General features: G+C 31.8%; 4 protein-coding genes across 10 annotated transcripts; 3 read left to right on the forward strand and 1 right to left on the reverse strand.

Moving 5' to 3' along the window:
• Positions 1 to 952: 952 nt before the first annotated feature.
• LOC107010125 (GDSL esterase/lipase At5g33370-like) lies at positions 953 to 2,529 on the forward strand. Its single transcript, XM_015209380.1, has 5 exons — positions 953 to 1,223; positions 1,305 to 1,453; positions 1,540 to 1,764; positions 1,973 to 2,222; positions 2,300 to 2,529. Exons 1-5 carry the CDS (start codon positions 953 to 955, stop codon positions 2,527 to 2,529), a joined length of 1,125 nt encoding a protein of 374 aa, XP_015064866.1.
• A 3,618-nt stretch (positions 2,530 to 6,147) lies between these two features.
• On the forward strand, positions 6,148 to 8,128 carry LOC107009298 (F-box protein SKIP23). The gene is made up of 2 exons (XM_015208608.2): positions 6,148 to 7,711; positions 7,780 to 8,128. The coding sequence occupies exons 1-2, from the start codon at positions 6,281 to 6,283 to the stop codon at positions 7,819 to 7,821; spliced, it is 1,473 nt and encodes a 490-aa protein (XP_015064094.1). The 5' UTR covers positions 6,148 to 6,280; the 3' UTR covers positions 7,822 to 8,128.
• Positions 8,129 to 8,316: 188 nt separating this feature from the next.
• On the reverse strand, positions 8,317 to 10,158 carry LOC107008884 (UPF0548 protein At2g17695). 7 transcript variants are annotated; one of them, XM_015208091.2, is made up of 5 exons: positions 10,021 to 10,158; positions 9,824 to 9,894; positions 9,398 to 9,574; positions 9,127 to 9,325; positions 8,317 to 8,780 (listed from the first exon to the last, which is right to left on the reverse strand). In XM_015208091.2, the coding sequence occupies exons 2-5, from the start codon at positions 9,880 to 9,882 to the stop codon at positions 8,601 to 8,603; spliced, it is 615 nt and encodes a 204-aa protein (XP_015063577.1). In that variant the 5' UTR covers positions 9,883 to 9,894; positions 10,021 to 10,158; the 3' UTR covers positions 8,317 to 8,600. The 7 variants fall into 7 exon arrangements, with proteins under 7 accessions (XP_015063577.1, XP_027770591.1, XP_015063578.1 ...); XM_027914790.1 differs by having other exon boundaries at positions 9,710 to 9,894; positions 10,021 to 10,156; XM_015208092.2 differs by having other exon boundaries at positions 9,824 to 9,918; positions 10,021 to 10,155.
• Positions 10,159 to 14,003: 3,845 nt separating this feature from the next.
• Positions 14,004 to 16,624, forward strand: LOC107009515 (F-box protein SKIP23-like). Its single transcript, XM_015208859.2, has 2 exons — positions 14,004 to 15,498; positions 16,221 to 16,624. The coding sequence occupies exon 1, from the start codon at positions 14,176 to 14,178 to the stop codon at positions 15,475 to 15,477; it is 1,302 nt and encodes a 433-aa protein (XP_015064345.1). The 5' UTR covers positions 14,004 to 14,175; the 3' UTR covers positions 15,478 to 15,498; positions 16,221 to 16,624.
• The last annotated feature ends 320 nt before the right edge of the window (positions 16,625 to 16,944 follow it).

The raw sequence follows: 16,944 nt of genomic DNA on the forward strand, positions 1-16,944 counted from the left end.
TAATTTGACATATGTTTTATGATAGGCCTGCTTTAATTAAGAAATTAATAAAATAAAAAGATGCAATTTGTGGAGGATATTCATACTAGATTTTCTTGATATGGACATGATGATTAGCTAAAAGGGAATATACTCATAGTAAAACTGAAAAGGATGTACATTGTTTTAATTATTATTTTTTTATCTAAGACTGGAAGCTATACTCGTTTAGAGAAGTAATTAATTAATAATTAACTCCATTTTGTTCATGTCGCCGCGACGACAACTAATTGATTCTAGATGGATCTTCTTTGTTTGGTAATTCAGTAAAACGTCACCTGATTAATTAATATTCTTATTCAATGAACTAATATCCCTATGCTAATTTATCGTCTGCTTTCAAATGGGAATATTGGCAGAAGTATTTTGATTATTCCCCTCCTTATAATTAGTTTATGAGTGAAAAATTATTCTAAATGAATATCATATATATTTAAAGTTATTGATCTTAATATTAGCGCATCAAAACAAGTTATAGGTGGAGCAAATTCTACGACTGAAGTTACAAGTGAAGATAATCGTAAGTGAGACAAGTAATTTTTACGAACGATCATTTAATTTTTCTTTTTCGTTAAATTAAAATTATTAATAATATAAGTTGTTAAAAGGGAAATTAATCAACTTTATTGCATACATACGTTCTAGCGTCCCTAATTAAAGTGAGACCATAAATTCTGAAGTATATATTACTCAATATGTAGTTAATATAAGTGTACAAAGTTAATTTTTGCGAGGTAAATTAAACCAACTGGCCTAGGTTGATGATGTATAAGATTCGTCCATGTACGGCAATTTTTGACCTTTTGCTCACGTCCATTTTTTATAAGACTTACTTATAAATAAGTTGTGAGATGTAGCAAGATACTGAAGTGAGAAACAAAAAGAAGCGTACAAAAATTTTAAGCTCTCAAATATGGTGAAGCTGGGAAATATTTTCTTACGTTACAGCGTTGAAATTTTCTTGTTACATGTTATTAATTGGTCATCAAATAATTATAAGTTGATGGTCATGGCAGATGTACCAGCTATTTTTGTATTTGGCGATTCAACGGTAGATGTTGGAACTAATAATTATTTAGCTGGAAGTCTCGCTACTGCTAACAATCGTTACTATGGAATTGATTATCCACACCACGTTGCTACAGGAAGGTTTAGCAATGGCTATAACCCTGCAGATTTCATCGGTACGTATAATAGTTATTATTATTCATCGATATGCTTTAGAATAAGACTATCTAACAAGGAAATTAATGATGATTGTTTAGCGAGGCATTTGGGTGATTATACAGAAAGCCCGCCAGCGTTTTTGGCCTTAGTTCAGAAACAGTCAACATTCAAGAGTGGAATACTTCGTGGTGTCAACTTTGCATCAGCAGGATCTGGCATTCTTGATGATACTGGAAATAAAGGATTTGTGAGATCTCAAAATTACCTATCTTTTTGTCTATTCTTGTACATATGTTTTTATATAGTTAATTAATTAAATAATCGATTTCGCAGCACAATGTTACATCACTTACTCGACAAATAGAACAATTCCAAACAGTATGTGAGAACATTACACAAATATTGGGAGATGTGAAAGGTTCAAAGCTGATTGCAAATGCGTTCTACTTTCTAAGTGTGGGAAGCAATGATTTCTTCGATCAATTTCGTTTCAATTACAATATATCTACACCTGAACTTGTCGCTGATCTCAGCGATACTTTTACCATTCACTTACAGGTTACAATATTCGTTCCTAACTATCTCTTAATTTTAACTAGAGTACTATTATAAGGTTCTGTTAAAAAGTCTCACATCGATGGTTAATGAGATGGGTGAACTACTAGGCAATCCTTCTCCCTTTGAGCTAGCTTTTGGAATGTGAGTTAGACGTGAAACCTCCTTTTACAATTAATGGTAAGTTGAAAGAAATTTTTTTTTAATGCAGAATTTATATAATCTAGGTGCAAGGAAATTTGGAATTTGTGGGATTCCGAGGATTGGATGTCTTCCGGGTATACGTGCTGCAACTCCTGGCGGTGCCTGTAACGAGACACTTAATGGTTATGCTCAAATATTTTTCAACACAACACTCAGCTTGCTGCAAGATTTCAGCTCAGCAAATCCAGGAATGAACTTTTCACTTGGAAATTATTTCTTGATGACCACGGGTGTTATTGATAATCCAGTTGCATCAGGTAAATATTACTACTTATAAAGATTAGACATGATATTTGAACTACGTACGTTTTGAAATGAAATGCAAATTGAATAGGTTTTGTTGAAGTTGAAGCAGCATGCTGTGGTACGGGACCTTACAGAGGAGGGTTTAAATGTACTGAAAATTCTGATCTTTGCAAAAAGCGCGATGAATACTTGTTCTGGGATTGGTTTCACCCAACCCAAAAAGCATCTGAAATGGCAGCTTTGTCTCTTCTTTATGCAACTGGGCAGGAATTTGTGACACCCATCAACTTCACTACATTGGCAAATATTCAACACTAATGTGACCAAAAACAATGAAATAAAATTATGAGGGCCGGGTAACAGCTTAGTTAATTAGAACGGAACGTTCATCAATTATCAATAAAATCGATTATGGTCTAATTAAAAGGGGGTTATATTGCTTTGTTCCTCTTTGTAAAAATAATACATATGGCCTTTTTGTCTGATATTGTAATTAAAAATCATTGTTAAATCCGATATATATTTGGTCTGTTTCATCGCTTTCCTGCTTAGTTTCTTGTTAAAAAGAATCCTTGTTCTATGGACTATGTGTTCTGGTGCTAATAAACCAATATGTCAAATATTATGAAGCACTAAATTAATACTCCCTCCGTTTAAAAAAAAAAATTACTTTATTTCCTTTTTAATTTGTTTAAAAAAGAATGACCTTTTTGTTTTTTTGGCAACACTTTTAACTTTAATTTTTCACGTAACATGTTTAAGACTACAAAATTGAAGAAAGTTTTAATACATTTTACATAATTTTAATTTAGAATCACAAAATTATAAAAATCTTCTTTATTTTTTTAAACTCTATTTCAAATTAAGTTAGGTCATATTTTTGAGACAGGAAGTATTTTTTAACATTTATTTGTTGCCTAAAAAGATACACCATGCACTGGTTCTATTTTATTTTTTTGGCAGATGCTAAATGAGCATTTGAAATACTAGTGAAATATAAATGAGCATTTGAAATACTAGTGAAATATGAAAAAGATTGATGAGAGAGGAATAGTATTGCAAGTGAAATACTCCATTTGTATATCCAAATATATGAGAAATAAAAACTTTGAAACTTGTGTGGTGTAAAATATTTTTTACTAGTAAGAATGTTTTGGGTATAAATTATGCATATATATATATATATATATATATATATATATCTTTTAACATAATCTTATATTTTTTAATTTTAAATATATTTAAGTAGATACTATATAAAGTTGAATATACAAAATGAACATACTATAGGTCGATTTGATTCCTATATATATTATGTCATGTAGGATTCATCTATTTACGAGCTTAACTTTATACTAGCTTAAATACACACTCAAAATTAAAAGGCATATTGAGATAAGATCAAATTAAATGATACATTTATACGTGTAATATACATATAGATTATATGTTAATTCAAATGAGAATATATAGTGTTTTGGGGTTATAAACTAAAAAGAAAAAATGGGAAGCGGAATATATTTATTAGCAAAACTTACCTAATATAACTTGTTTGGTTGGTGAACAAGATACCTTTGATTTACAATCGGAAATTGACGTTCATCGCCTTAATGATACCAATAGATATTAAATTAGTATAGTTAAAAGTGAAATTAATTGGAGATATATTGTGTAATTATTTAGTGAAATATGAATATAAAGGAATATATGTTTATAGTTATTTTAATTTTATGAGATATTTACTTAGTTTCCTTTAATAATATAAAAATTGAATAAATTAAATTTATTTTAAGTTGATTCCGATAAATATTTTCATCAAATCAAAGTTCCAAAAAAAAATTCAAATTGAACCAACAAAATGCCTACCTTATAAGTGTGGGAAACAATGATTTCTTCAACTAATTTCGCTTGAACTGTAATGTATTTGTATCAAAACTCATAACTAATCTCACCAGTAACTTTACTATTCACTTACACGTTACACAATATTCATTCCTATCTCTCAATTCTTATATCAATCTTTTTTTTTTCTATCAAGCTAGTTAGTGTTTTATGAATTTCACTTTAAAAAAAAATAATTGAATGCAATTCTTTAGACGTTTTAATTTCAATAAAAGCAAATAGACCACGACATCTATAGCCTATGGAAAGAAGTCATTCTCCAAAGGGAAACAATATTTGTACTTTAAAAAAAACAATTTACAAGCGGACCCTCTGTTTTAACTATTAATATGCATTTAGTTAGATCTATCAATATGGGCTAGTCCACCCGAGGAAAGGATAAAAATAGTCCATATTCTTTGGGTTAAGGTTCAAAGTCATCCTTGAAATTTTCACATGGAGCACTAATAGTCCCTCATGTTTGCAATATTGGTGCACTTTTGGTCCTCCTCCAAAATTTTACCTATTTTTTAGAATTGATTTTATTCATAACCTATGTATGGGATGTTCCATCTTCATTTTATCTATAAGTAGAAATAACAACTCCGTATGAAAGAATGTGAGAAGAAAAAAACTTTGTTTTGTTTAGTAGAAATCGTATTGCAGGTAAAGTTAAGAGGTTTATCACGATAATTTCACATGCAATCATACAATTTTTTCTTTTCCTGCAAATTCATATGTTAAAATGTTTTAGTTTAGATGCAGTAATATTTTTAGTGAACAAAACAACGTGTTTTTCTTATCACCTTCTCTCAGATAGAGTTATTATTTCCATTATATATATATAAAGATAGATGATTGGACATTCATTATATAAATTTTTGGACAAAATTAATGTTAAAAAATAGGCAAATTTTTACGGGAGGATCAAAAGTGCACTAATATTGCAAACATGAGAGACTATAATATACAATACAATTATATACATAGACAATTCACCTCTCATCCACTCTCTGCTCTCTCTCACCTCTCCCCCCCCCTCCCAATCTCACTTGCCATTTATACAACTGTATATGTATAATATATATAGTTATATACAATTATAATTCACCTTTCTCCCACTCTCTGCCCTCTCTCGCTCGCTTCTCCCTTCCTCTCTTGATCTCTCTTGCCTCTCATCTCTATCTCCCAGTCTCACTCGCCTCTCTCCTCCCTCTCCCAATATCTCTTGCCATATATACAATACATATGTATAATATACAATTATCTAACCAATATACAATTCAACTTTCTCCCACTCTCTCTCTCCTCTCTCTCCCAGTCTAGTTCGCCTCTCTCCTCCATATAACATGTAGCTACAAATTGTAATTATCAAACTATAACTATGGAGAGCAATTAATTATTTTTAAGTGGCTATATGGGAAAGTTTCTCACTATATATAATATATTATAATTAAATAAACTCTATGTACAAATAAATATCATACTGAATTAGACATATCATGTTTTCATTAAGTAATCTTATCATTTTTAAGCATAATATATGAATGTGTCGTTTAATTTGTCCTCACATTACATTTATGTTTTGAATTTGTATAAATAGACACTTAAACTTGTATAAAGAACACATGAATCCAACATAACATAGAGTTATATATGTATATATATATTCAATATTAAGTATCTATTTGTATACATCTAAAATTAAAAGATATGAATACAAAATAAACCTAGTTATTTCGAATAAAGCACCAACATACCGTTTGGAGTGCACATAGAAAATAAATCTATAATCTATTGGGCAAACGTTTAATAGATTATTCCAAAAAATGTTTTGAAAAAAAAATTCACATAGAAAGTAAATCTATACTCTATTTGGCCAAACGTTTAATAGATTATTTCACAAAATGTTTTTCTAAAATTAGTTTTGAAAAATAATGTATTTTCTCAATTAAAAAAAATAAAATTATTTGAAAACAATTTTGTTACCCACAGAAGCGTATACAAAAAAGAAAAAAAATGTTTACCAGCTGGATATAAGTTTATTGCCAAAACAATAACGGATGCGCAGAATCCGCGTTGGGTTGACAACTGTTATAGTGGATCCCAAGCGGTTCACGTTTTCACTCCGCCTGCCCCAAAATATATAGCAGCAATACTAGGGCTTTAATTTATCATCCAAGCTCTGATGGAGCAGCAAACTGTGGGCAGTGGAAGGTACGTTCCATGGTCTGATCTTCCGAAAGAACTCGCCGAGAGGATCGGTAGTTGCCTGGACACTCAAATTGACGTTCTTCGCTTCCGTTCAGTCTGCACAACATGGCGTTCATCGCTTGCTACTTTCAAAACAGTTCCTCATTTTCCTGTTGAAATCCCCTACCCTCTCGATGACCGTAACATTTATAAAGGAAGGCCTGGTTACTATCTCATCGAAAGCACTGTTTACATTTTTCAACCACTTGACGGAGATTCAATTGATTCGCCTTGTAAAGGATGGTTGATCCAGGTTATAAAAACAGCAGATGGAAAATTGAAGGTTTTGAATCCACTGACAGGCAGGGAAATACAGAATCATATGCCTAAGGTATTGAATTTACTGGACTTTCGCGTTTCTGAGGTTTGCAAATCTTATCATGTGCAGTACTACATTCCGTCGAAACCTTTGTTCAGTGATTATGATGTAGGTTATGTTAGGAAAATTTTGCTTCTTAGGAACTACAATGGAGGGAGTGAGAAGGATAGTTTTTCTTTAATGGCTATTGATCGTGATAATCGGTTATGTTATTTGAACTCTGGAAATGACAAGTGGACTAAGTTAAAAAATTCCAGTTCTTACATTGATGATATAATTGTATATAAGGGGAATTTTCATGCTGTTGATCGATATGGTGAGACCATGAAATTTGATTCCTCGTTTAGTGAGACAACGGTGGCTTCCAGATTTTATGGTGAGACCACGAAAATTGATTCCTCGTTTGATGAGGAGGTGGCTTCCAGATTATCCGGTGGTAAGAAGAAGAAACGACTGGTGGAATCAGGAGGGCAGTTGTTTTTGGTTGATAAAAGTTCAGATTTCGGTAAGGATGCCAGCCATGAAATTAAAATTTACCGATTGGATGAAAAACAATATGAGTGGATTGAAGTGCATACTTTGGGTGATCGAATTTTCTTTGCTGTTAGTGACTGTTGCTTCTCTGTTTCATCGCGTGATTTTGGTGATAAGTACGGTAGAGGAAACTGCCTTTACTATGCAAAGGGGTCGATGTATTTTGACGATGAAGACAGTGACGATGATTTTGGTATGTGTGGTTGTTGTTGTCCTCTTGATGATGATGTTGTTGGTGGTGATGAGATTAGCTACCCTATTAGCAATTATGGTGACAGCACCAGTATTAGCAATGGTGATCACAGGATGAATGCTTCTACTAGCAAATCAGGTGGTGTTAGAGAGGAAGTAGTGGTAGATAGATACAAAGGAGTATTTGATGATAACACCTATGTATTTACCATAGAAGATGGTAAACTTGGATCGCTGTTATCATCCCTTGATTATGCAGAAATTTTATGGCCACCACCATCTTGGCTTAACGGTGAGGATGAGCCTCATCCACATGATCATGTAAGTCTTCAAAGTTGTTTCATTTTTTTAGAAGTGTTTGGCCTAATTGTAACTTGTCACTAAAACAGGAAATTGCAGAGTCGTTATTATCTATACATAAACAAGGATGATACAGCAAGCGAGATCAAGTATTGAAGAAGAGATGCAAGAATCCATTTGCTCTGTGTACTTTCTAAGTTGTCGTTTCACCTTTAATTTGCTTGTGGTATTGCTTTTGCTTCTTTTTTGTCTTAGTTAATGACTAATGAACAGAACATTTTAGGAACTTCGTTTGGTATTAGTTTTGCTTCTTTTGTGTTAGTTAATGGCTAGAGTTTGCATATTTACATAGCTATAGTTTTAACGACTAAATTGATTTGCGTTTGTATATTTCTACTTTAACTGATTAGACAGTTTATTAAGTTCTCTTTTGAGTCATGAAGAAGAAAGCAGATGAACATGATCGTTTTGTTTTAATTCTTCTTCTGGGAGGGGGAGGAGAGGGAGAGGCCTAGGAAACGACTGTAATTAACCATCCCGTGAATAAGGAACTCAGATTCGCACTTCTGTAGGTCCACCAGAACTAGAATAACAGCTATTCAAAGGAAGATGGAGAAGTAGAGAGATAATACATAGAATGGAATGACCCTTTCTTGAAATGATTCTCGCTATTGGGTTCTTATGCATAGTTTATCTTCTATGCATTCACTTAATTAAATCACACTGATTATCCAGCTATTGGACTACAATTACATTTTTCTTTAACAGGGACTAGAATTGCATTATTAGTAACTAGGTCGTGCATATAATGCAAAGAAATATACATGAAATGAAGACCCAATATAACTATGGATGGGAATCTTTTACAACAAAGAGTTCCTGTTCACACACAGTTATAGTCTCACATGTTTTAAGCAGATAAATGTTTCTTCACCGCACTACCTGATTGATGAGCAAAGTATTTTTGCCTTAGAAGAACGTAAGGGTATCCAAAGAGTGACAGCAGATGTGCAGGCTTCGAGAAGGAAAGTATCTCGTACCAAACTAGATCATTTTCGTCCAATGCTATTGAAAAACGTTCTTCACCAGCCTGCTCAAACACTAGGTATCACAAACTCATATATTGTCAAGTTTTACATTAAAGGAGAATGATAGGTCCAAGATGTATGGTAAGCTTAAAACATCAAACAGGGAAAATAGCACAAAACATTATCATTCTAGTAAGCATTGTTTTGGACTTAGACACTACCACTACCAATATTAACCTTTTGCAATGGCTGGCTTAGCAGCTTGTAAAGGAAACAGAATCTTAAATCCTTAATGTTTATTTTATATAGCTAGATTGAAATGAACCTAATGATATCATAACCAAAAAACCTGAACAGTTGAAAGGTATATTGTAAGACAAACAATTGCAACAAGGAGAGCAAACTGACCAGCAAATGTCCTTGCAGAGTTCCACTGCCAAAACTAAACGAAGCCCCCTTTTTCGAGTTCTTGTTCTCGCTGACATAAACAACCTGTAGAGGCATCATAAGCCACGGGAAGAACTCCTTCACACAAACACAGAACTTTGTCCCACTTTGAATTTGAGCTTTTGGATCAACAAACGCCCAATTCAATCCAAAATGCCTGCTAAGTTAGTTTGGTACATAATCAGACCATTGATCGCATGATATTTCTACAAGAATAACTGATATACCAAACCTCCAATTTTGAAGAGCAGCTTTTCCCTTTTCAAAAGTCTCACGGCCTGAACCGACTAATACACGAGCACAATTAACAGAGAAACCATCCTTTGCAAGCTCACTGTCTTGCTTAAGTAGAGGAGCAGGTTTCTCAGTAGTTCCTCTAAATCTTTTATCATAGTTAAAGGAACCAGACCTGTTACAGACGAAACCCTCAATAATGATTCCCACAATTAAACCAATAGAAAGGGAAATAAATAATACTCATTCTATTTCAATTTGTTTATCCGATTTCGACTTGACACAGAGTTTAATCTTAAAATAAACATACGTAGAATGTCCCAAAACGATGTAGCGGTCTAGAATCTCTTGTAAACGGATTAAAAAGCAAGATAAGACAAATAAATTGGAACGAAGCGAGTAACAAGTTCTGGGCATTCTTTACTTGTTGATACATGCTTTCTGCTCTTCAGGAGATGGACGCGTCCAGCTAAGAAATACCATCAAGTACTTAACCTGTAAAGAATTCACTAAATTTTTCTGCTAAAGAAAAATACGAGCATAAAAAACGAACGTAGAAATTATTCATGAATGGAATAAATAGGAGCAGAGAAGAGGAGTATGAGATCGGAAAATCTTTACCGGAGAGTCCACCGCCGGCACTGAGGTAACAGTGGCAGTGAGCCGATGAAGATGAGAGATTTGGAATTGGGGTTCTGTACTGATTAACCGATTAGGGCACTTATTTTCTATTGAAATTTTAAAACATAAAATTAAAATGAAACAAGTCAGATTTGGGTTTTATAAGCTAGGGATCGTTTGGTACAAAGATGCATAATGCAGGAATTACTAATGCATAGATTAGTAATGCATGGTTTAGTAATGCAGGGATTATTTTTTAGCAAGTGTTTGGTTCATTATTTCCTACTTAGTCTTATGTTTGGTTTAAAACTTTAGAAAAAGTTTATTTCCTATTATACCCTTTACTTATTGTGAAATTATGTTTCATTTAACTAGTCAAGTTAAATATTAAAAAAAAATATAAAAATATTATTAATTTTGAGGTGTGATATGTCACATGGAATATTTCTAATTTTTTGTTGGTCAAATATACCTTGAACTTAACATGAATTTAAGGCTACTTAAATTATTCAAATACGCTTAGCTTATTTTAAAAATTAAAAAAAAATAGTTTACGTGATCAATTGACGAACTACATTTAAAAACAAAAAAATAAAAAATCAACCCAATATAACAACTCAAACATGGAGAAAAAAATATTAATTTGTGAAATCATCAAATTACATGGAATAAATTTGGAGAATTAAATGAACATTTATAAATATTCTCATATAAATAAAAAAAGAACATGAATTACAAAAAAAAAAAATAGGAAAAAAGATTTGGGGATAATTTAGTCATTAGGGGTCTTATCCAAGGATTGTTAAACCTTGGATTAGCTATCTCTCCCTTTCCTAGGGATAAAATAAGACCATGTATGAGGTATTAGTAATCCATGGATTAGGTTAAATAAAATAACCAAACAATGTTTTTGTTGGACTATATTTTAATCCATGAATTATTTTGATTAATACTTCCTACCAAACGGGTCCTAAGTAGTACACACTATTTTAGGTTTGTATTTGTAATCAATATTTCAGTTTGATCTCGCATGATTTACCTGGAGGAAGTAGTGTTTAAAAAGAATGATCTAATTTGACGAGTTTAAAAAAAAAGTTATTTTTTAATTTTTGTGATTTTAAATTAAAATTATATCAAATGTATCAAAATATTCTTTAATTTTGTGGTCGTGAAAAATTAAAGTTAAAGTATTATTAAAAAAAGGAAAAGGACCATTCTTTTTAAAATAGATTAAAAAGAAAATAGGATAATTCTTTTTAAATGAAAGAAGTATTTAATTTGAGTCAAAATAAATTTAATTTGATTTAATTTTTTGATATCCGATTAGATCACAAAAGATAACATAAGTATGATATAATTAAATAGCTATACTTTATAAAATTGTTTTTTTCAATATCAAAAAGTTATATTTGACTAAACAAAAAAATATCAATTATTGAAATAAAATAGAAATGTTGACTCTTTATATGTGTTTCCTAGATTCAATTCATATGATTGAAATAATATTTTATATAATAATTATACAAATACGTATTTGATGAGATAATTTTAGTACCCTTTAGTCTCCTAAAAAGCAAAATGCAACATGCTAACAAAAATATACTTGCACGAATAATATCATCATTAAAAAACAGTACTCTATTGTATAAAAGAATTGTAGATTAAATAAGTTAATTTTTCTAAAAGAAAATGTAAAACAAAAATTTTAAATCTTCAATTAACTCAAACCAAACCCCCCAAACAATACAGCTTAATTTTCCTAAATAATCTGAAAAATGCATCTTTTTTTGTGGTAAAGAATAAATACAAGCATCACAAAGACACAAACTTTTCCGAAAAGGAAATAAAGTCAAAAACACAATTTAATTATTTTTTTCGTTCGATATTCATATTTAAATTTAACTAATTTGAGTTTACACCATAAGCCTCATTTGTGTTAACTCTCATACCAAAGATTTTTTGCATAGTTAATAAGTGAAGATTACGCGAGCCTTGTAAGGAGTCCAGTCATCTCGTTAATCATCAATGTAAGACTTGTTATTTTTTAACACTCCACCTCACGCTCAGTGCTTAGCATCTAGTGCGTGTGCAATTTTTATTTTAGGGAACCCCAACATCGAGTGAGACGGGTCCTGCTCTAATAATATGTTAAATTAGGTCTTGCGCCTAACTCACACCCCAAAAGTTAGCTCAAAGAGAGGATGATTGACTAAGCATTATAAGAAGTTCACCCATCTTATTAACTACCAATGTGGACTTTTGTCATTTTTTAACAAAGTCAAATCAAGATATCTAGTTAAATGACAATAATCTCAATTACTTCGTTGCACCAAGTCCCTTTAACAGTAAAAAAAAAAAAGACCATACACGAGAGACTCCGATTTCCTTCGATTGGAGAAAGTCGAAAGAGTTGCTATCTACGTGTATAGGGCAATTAGGAAACATTATCATATATATATGATTATGCTTTAATCGGGCATCGGCAACCCAAACAAATTTGGTGATAGCACTATTTTAGAGTAAATTAACTCCAATCCACTGTATCAAATTTTATATCAAAAAAATATTTTTTTCTTTAATATTATATTATTATTTTTTATTTTATTTATATATTTTTTATTTCTTACAATAAATTCTTTCTAAAACATTCACCATATAATTGGAAAAATGCATAAGTATCCCCTTTACCTATGCCTGAAATTTCATAGACACACTTATACTATATTAAGGGTTTATAGGACCTTAGTATAGTATAAGTGTGTCTCTGGGATTTTGGGCATAAGTTGAGGGTGTACTTGTGCATTATCCCTATATAATTCATATTAATTTCTTTATAGTCGTTTAATATAAAGTTATTTTATACCATGATTTTTTAATTGATATAAATTGTTAGCAAATATCATACATTATACATAATAATCGATAATACAAATAAAAGTAAAATCATTAATGAAATACAATTAAATAAATATTACACAATTGAAAAAATTATTTTAAATTCTATATATATATATTCAACTTTCAAGATCACTATGGTTCTCTCATAAATGCTCTATTAATGCACTACGTTGTTTAAAATGAATTTCTTTGTCATTTATTATTTATGTCGAGCTAGAAATTGTTGAAATCAATAATTTTTATCTATTGTCATTTCTATAGTCGGAGTTAGACCTTCTGACGCATCTTGAAAAATTAATTTATAAAAAAAACTAATTTTATATCTAAAATCAATATTACATAAAAAATAATTAAATATATAAGAAATTTAATTAAAATATATTATTTATATACTATTTAATTAAAAAATTGTATAATAAAATAATATTAAAATATTTAATAAAATGAATTGGTGTGATAAATAATGTTATGCCAAATTTAATGTAATAATATTTACACTAAAATAGTTTGTAATTTAATGATGGGGTGAGGCACCAAAAAACTAAATTTTACGCTAAATAAAATTTTTATGTAAAATTTGATGCTAGGTTAACCCTCTTCTTTTTTAACACGTGGGACTTTTGCTAAAATAAAAAAAAAGAAAGAAAAGAAAAGTAGAAGAAGTGTTCCTCATAAGGTGGGACGTGTAAATGACAATCCTTTAATTATTAGGTGAAAAATAAAGAAGGTGCTACTCGAGATAATGTACCAGCTACTCCCCTAGTGCCTAGTCCCCCTTTTCTTTTTATCTTTTTTTTTAAAACTCCTTTTTTTTTTTTAGTTAATTTTAAAAAGAATGATTTTTTTTAGTTAAAATTAATTTTAATTTTTTGCATGACATGTTAAGATCACAAGATTAAATGATATTTTAGTATATTCGATATTATTTCAATTTAGGATCACAAAATTAAAAAGCTTTTTCTTTTTAATTTTGTACTAAATCAAATTAGATCATTATTTTTTAAATGAGTGAAATATTAATTAATTTATTAAGGAAATTAGTTAGCTTTACATTTTTTTCAAAAGAGTATTAATGTACTTTTTTCATAGAAAAAGTATAGTTGAGCTGTGTACTCCAAAAGTTTCATGTCTCTATTCCATTTTCATCTCAACCAATAGGTAGTTGCTTCAGTACTGTCATGGAATATAATATATGATTAAAGATATCTCCAAGTAGTGTGTGATATTCAAGTCCATTACTATTAAACTGCAATTTTGATGAAGATGAAAGAGAAGAAGATGAAGAAGCTGTATTCTTGGCCCATATGGGCTGATCTTCCTGAAGAACTACTTGTTAAGATCAGCAAGTGCCTCAAATATTCATTTCAAGTTGGTCATTTTCGTGCTGTTTGTACCTCTTGGAGATCCGCAGTTCCATTATTTCCCCTTCATAAAAGACTCTCAATTGTCCCTAAATACATTGGCAGTAAAAAGCCTCAAAGTAAATGCATGAATAGGTTAGTTTTCCGGCTTGATCTTCAACAACTTCCACCTTCATCACCGTCACCCACCAGTTATTTGATAGCTGTGGCGGAACAATTCAACGGAGACGGCCAAAGCCAACTCCACCTATTGAACCCTGTCACTGGAAGTCCTATTCCTATCTCCTCAAACTTGTTGTTTCCAAGAGAGATTAATTTGAACAAATTTCGCGTTTCTATACTGCATAAATCTTCCTTGATGTTTCATCCACACACAAATCGCTATCTTATTGGTAAAGTTGTTTATCTTTCCACCCTCCGACAATCCTCTGACGGACGTATTCCGAAAGCAGCTGCTGTTCTTGGAAGTGGAAAAGTGTCTTTGTTTACAATTAATACAAGAGAGAGAGTTATCTTAAATTATTTGATAGATAGTCTTGTTAGAGACCATAACCTGAAAAAGCCTTTTTATCATGATGTGGTGAAGTATAAGGAGAAATGGTTTGCTATTGATCAATATGGGCGAGGAGTTATGGTGGATTCTTATTCCAAAGTGAGTCTAGTTACAAATCCTCTGTTTCATCCAAACAGGAACGGTTACTTTCGTAAGCACCGATCATACTTGGTGAAATCTTCAGGGGATGCAGATCTATTTCTAGTGGACAGGTACTTGGACAAACTATCTGAGCAAACAAATTACGCTGAACAACATGCTGCAACCTCTGATGATGATGCAAAGCAACCAGATTACGATATGGCAGTTAGATTCAGAGTGTATAAATTTGAGGAAGAGGAACATTATTGGAAGGAAGTTACAAACTTGAATGACCAAGTCATATTTGTTGGAGATGATGCATCGTATTGGTCCTACTGTGTGTCTGCTAAAGATTTTCCAGGGTGCAGAGGAAATTTAATTTACTTCATAGATCAATTCAGGAAAGCTGGGGATGGAGATCTCCATGATTTTTGGGATGCGCTAAAACATGAAAATGACTATTCACTTGGGGGATTTGACATGGAGAACGCGTTTATTGGGCCAATGGCATGTTTCCCCGGTTACACTGATTTTTTCTGGCCACCTCCTAGCTGGCTCAGCTGAGATTTTCTCTCCAATGACATGGTTAAGTTTATTTCTATGATCCATTTTATGTGTTAGACTGAATGTCAAAAATATTATGTGAAAAGTATTGTATGTCACTGCTTTTTCAGTAAATTCTAGACAAAAGTCATTTTCATTTAACTGAATATTTGCTCTGGTTATGCGCAACCATTTTTTTTTTGTTGGGTAACTAGAAGGTTACCTACATATCCGGCTATCATAGCTTTAATCCAAACTCTATAGTAATATTTACAAAACTTAAATTCAGAATCCAGAATCCAATTACTAACTGAAGGGTATCCCTTCCCTCAAAAAGAAAATCAGATGGGATGGGACAAGAATGTAGAGTATGAATGGACAATCACAGAAACACTAGTGTTGTGCTTTAATGCCCCAGAAAAAAGAGTGCACAAAAAAGCATGCACTATGCCTAATATATATAACCGCATTGATTCTTCGCACCAAACTCATGAGTGTTCACATGTTTCCCTCTTACCCTGTGAAAAGCTCCCAGAGAAATTAACGTTTAGAGTATCTCTTGCTATAACTCAACACATTCACATGTTTCCCTTTTACCTTGTGAGAGATTCCAGAACAAATTCTCTGCAGAAATTAACATTTGGATGATTTATCTAATGTTACAGTTCAACGCATAATTTTCTATTTTGTTATTGATGATAAAGAAATTTGAAATCATGGTCTCAAGTAGTTGAGTTTTTTTTTGTTCAAAAAACAATGAACAGGTTGATTCTGCATAGAAGAAGGAAGTGGGTTTGCCATTGGAAGTCCCAATAACATACTGTTAGACACGTAAACTACTTGATCTAACTACGTGCAGATATGTCAAGGACTTGGGCATTGGTCTTGACATGAATGAGGGCAAAACAGTGCAACACAGGTTCAAGGTGCTTGGGTGTTGGCAAGGCAACTTGAACATGCAAGGCTTACGTGCGGGCTAGAGTCATCGGCAAGGCAGCGTGTTGGCTTGACAAGGCAAAACTGTGAAGACTTGATGATGGCAAGAACAAAGGCATTTCACGTGAATTGCTGAAATAAAACTAAGTGTTGGAGGGCAGCTAAAATATTCTAAGTGTTGGAAGCTGACTGAAATATTCTAAGTGTTAGAATGTAGCCTGAAATATTCTAAGTGTTAGAATATTAATATTTCGTGTGGATAAGGATGTAATTTGAATTAGATTCTNTTGAATTAGATTTCATCTGTTAGAAATATAGCTGTTGGAAACTTAGTTTGAATCCTGTGATGACAAGTGTCGGACAGGTGTCATTTGTAACTGCCGCATGTAACTGCCATGTGCAGAAATTTTATTAAGGGTGGAAATTTCGTTTAAGGCATAGAGGGTGTTCTTGGCCTTAGACAAATTCGCGAAGCCTTCCCTTTGTATTAATTATAAGGTTAATAAAGGCTGGGACGAGTTCCTGTATATTCTGGCTGTTGTTTAACTTTGC

This window comes from Solanum pennellii, chromosome 2, assembly GCF_001406875.1.
Source record: "Solanum pennellii chromosome 2, SPENNV200".
Classification (NCBI taxonomy): domain Eukaryota; kingdom Viridiplantae; phylum Streptophyta; class Magnoliopsida; order Solanales; family Solanaceae; genus Solanum; species Solanum pennellii.

Coding starts and splice junctions, on each gene's coding strand:
- LOC107009298 (XM_015208608.2), top strand. CDS start 6,281: ATGGAGCAGCAAACTGTGGGCAGTGGAAGGTACGTTCCATGGTCTGAT. Junction 7,712..7,779: donor AGCCTCATCCACATGATCAT/GTAAGTCTTCAA, acceptor TCACTAAAACAG/GAAATTGCAGAGTCGTTATT.
- LOC107010125 (XM_015209380.1), top strand. CDS start 953: ATGGTGAAGCTGGGAAATATTTTCTTACGTTACAGCGTTGAAATTTTC. Junction 1,454..1,539: donor ATACTGGAAATAAAGGATTT/GTGAGATCTCAA, acceptor TCGATTTCGCAG/CACAATGTTACATCACTTAC. Junction 2,223..2,299: donor TGATAATCCAGTTGCATCAG/GTAAATATTACT, acceptor CAAATTGAATAG/GTTTTGTTGAAGTTGAAGCA.
- LOC107008884 (XM_027914790.1), bottom strand. CDS start 9,816: ATGCCCAGAACTTGTTACTCGCTTCGTTCCAATTTATTTGTCTTATCT. Junction 9,575..9,709: donor ATCGTTTTGGGACATTCTAC/GTATGTTTATTT, acceptor CGTCTGTAACAG/GTCTGGTTCCTTTAACTATG. Junction 8,781..9,126: donor CTCTGCAAGGACATTTGCTG/GTCAGTTTGCTC, acceptor GTGTTTGAGCAG/GCTGGTGAAGAACGTTTTTC.
- LOC107009515 (XM_015208859.2), top strand. CDS start 14,176: ATGAAGATGAAAGAGAAGAAGATGAAGAAGCTGTATTCTTGGCCCATA.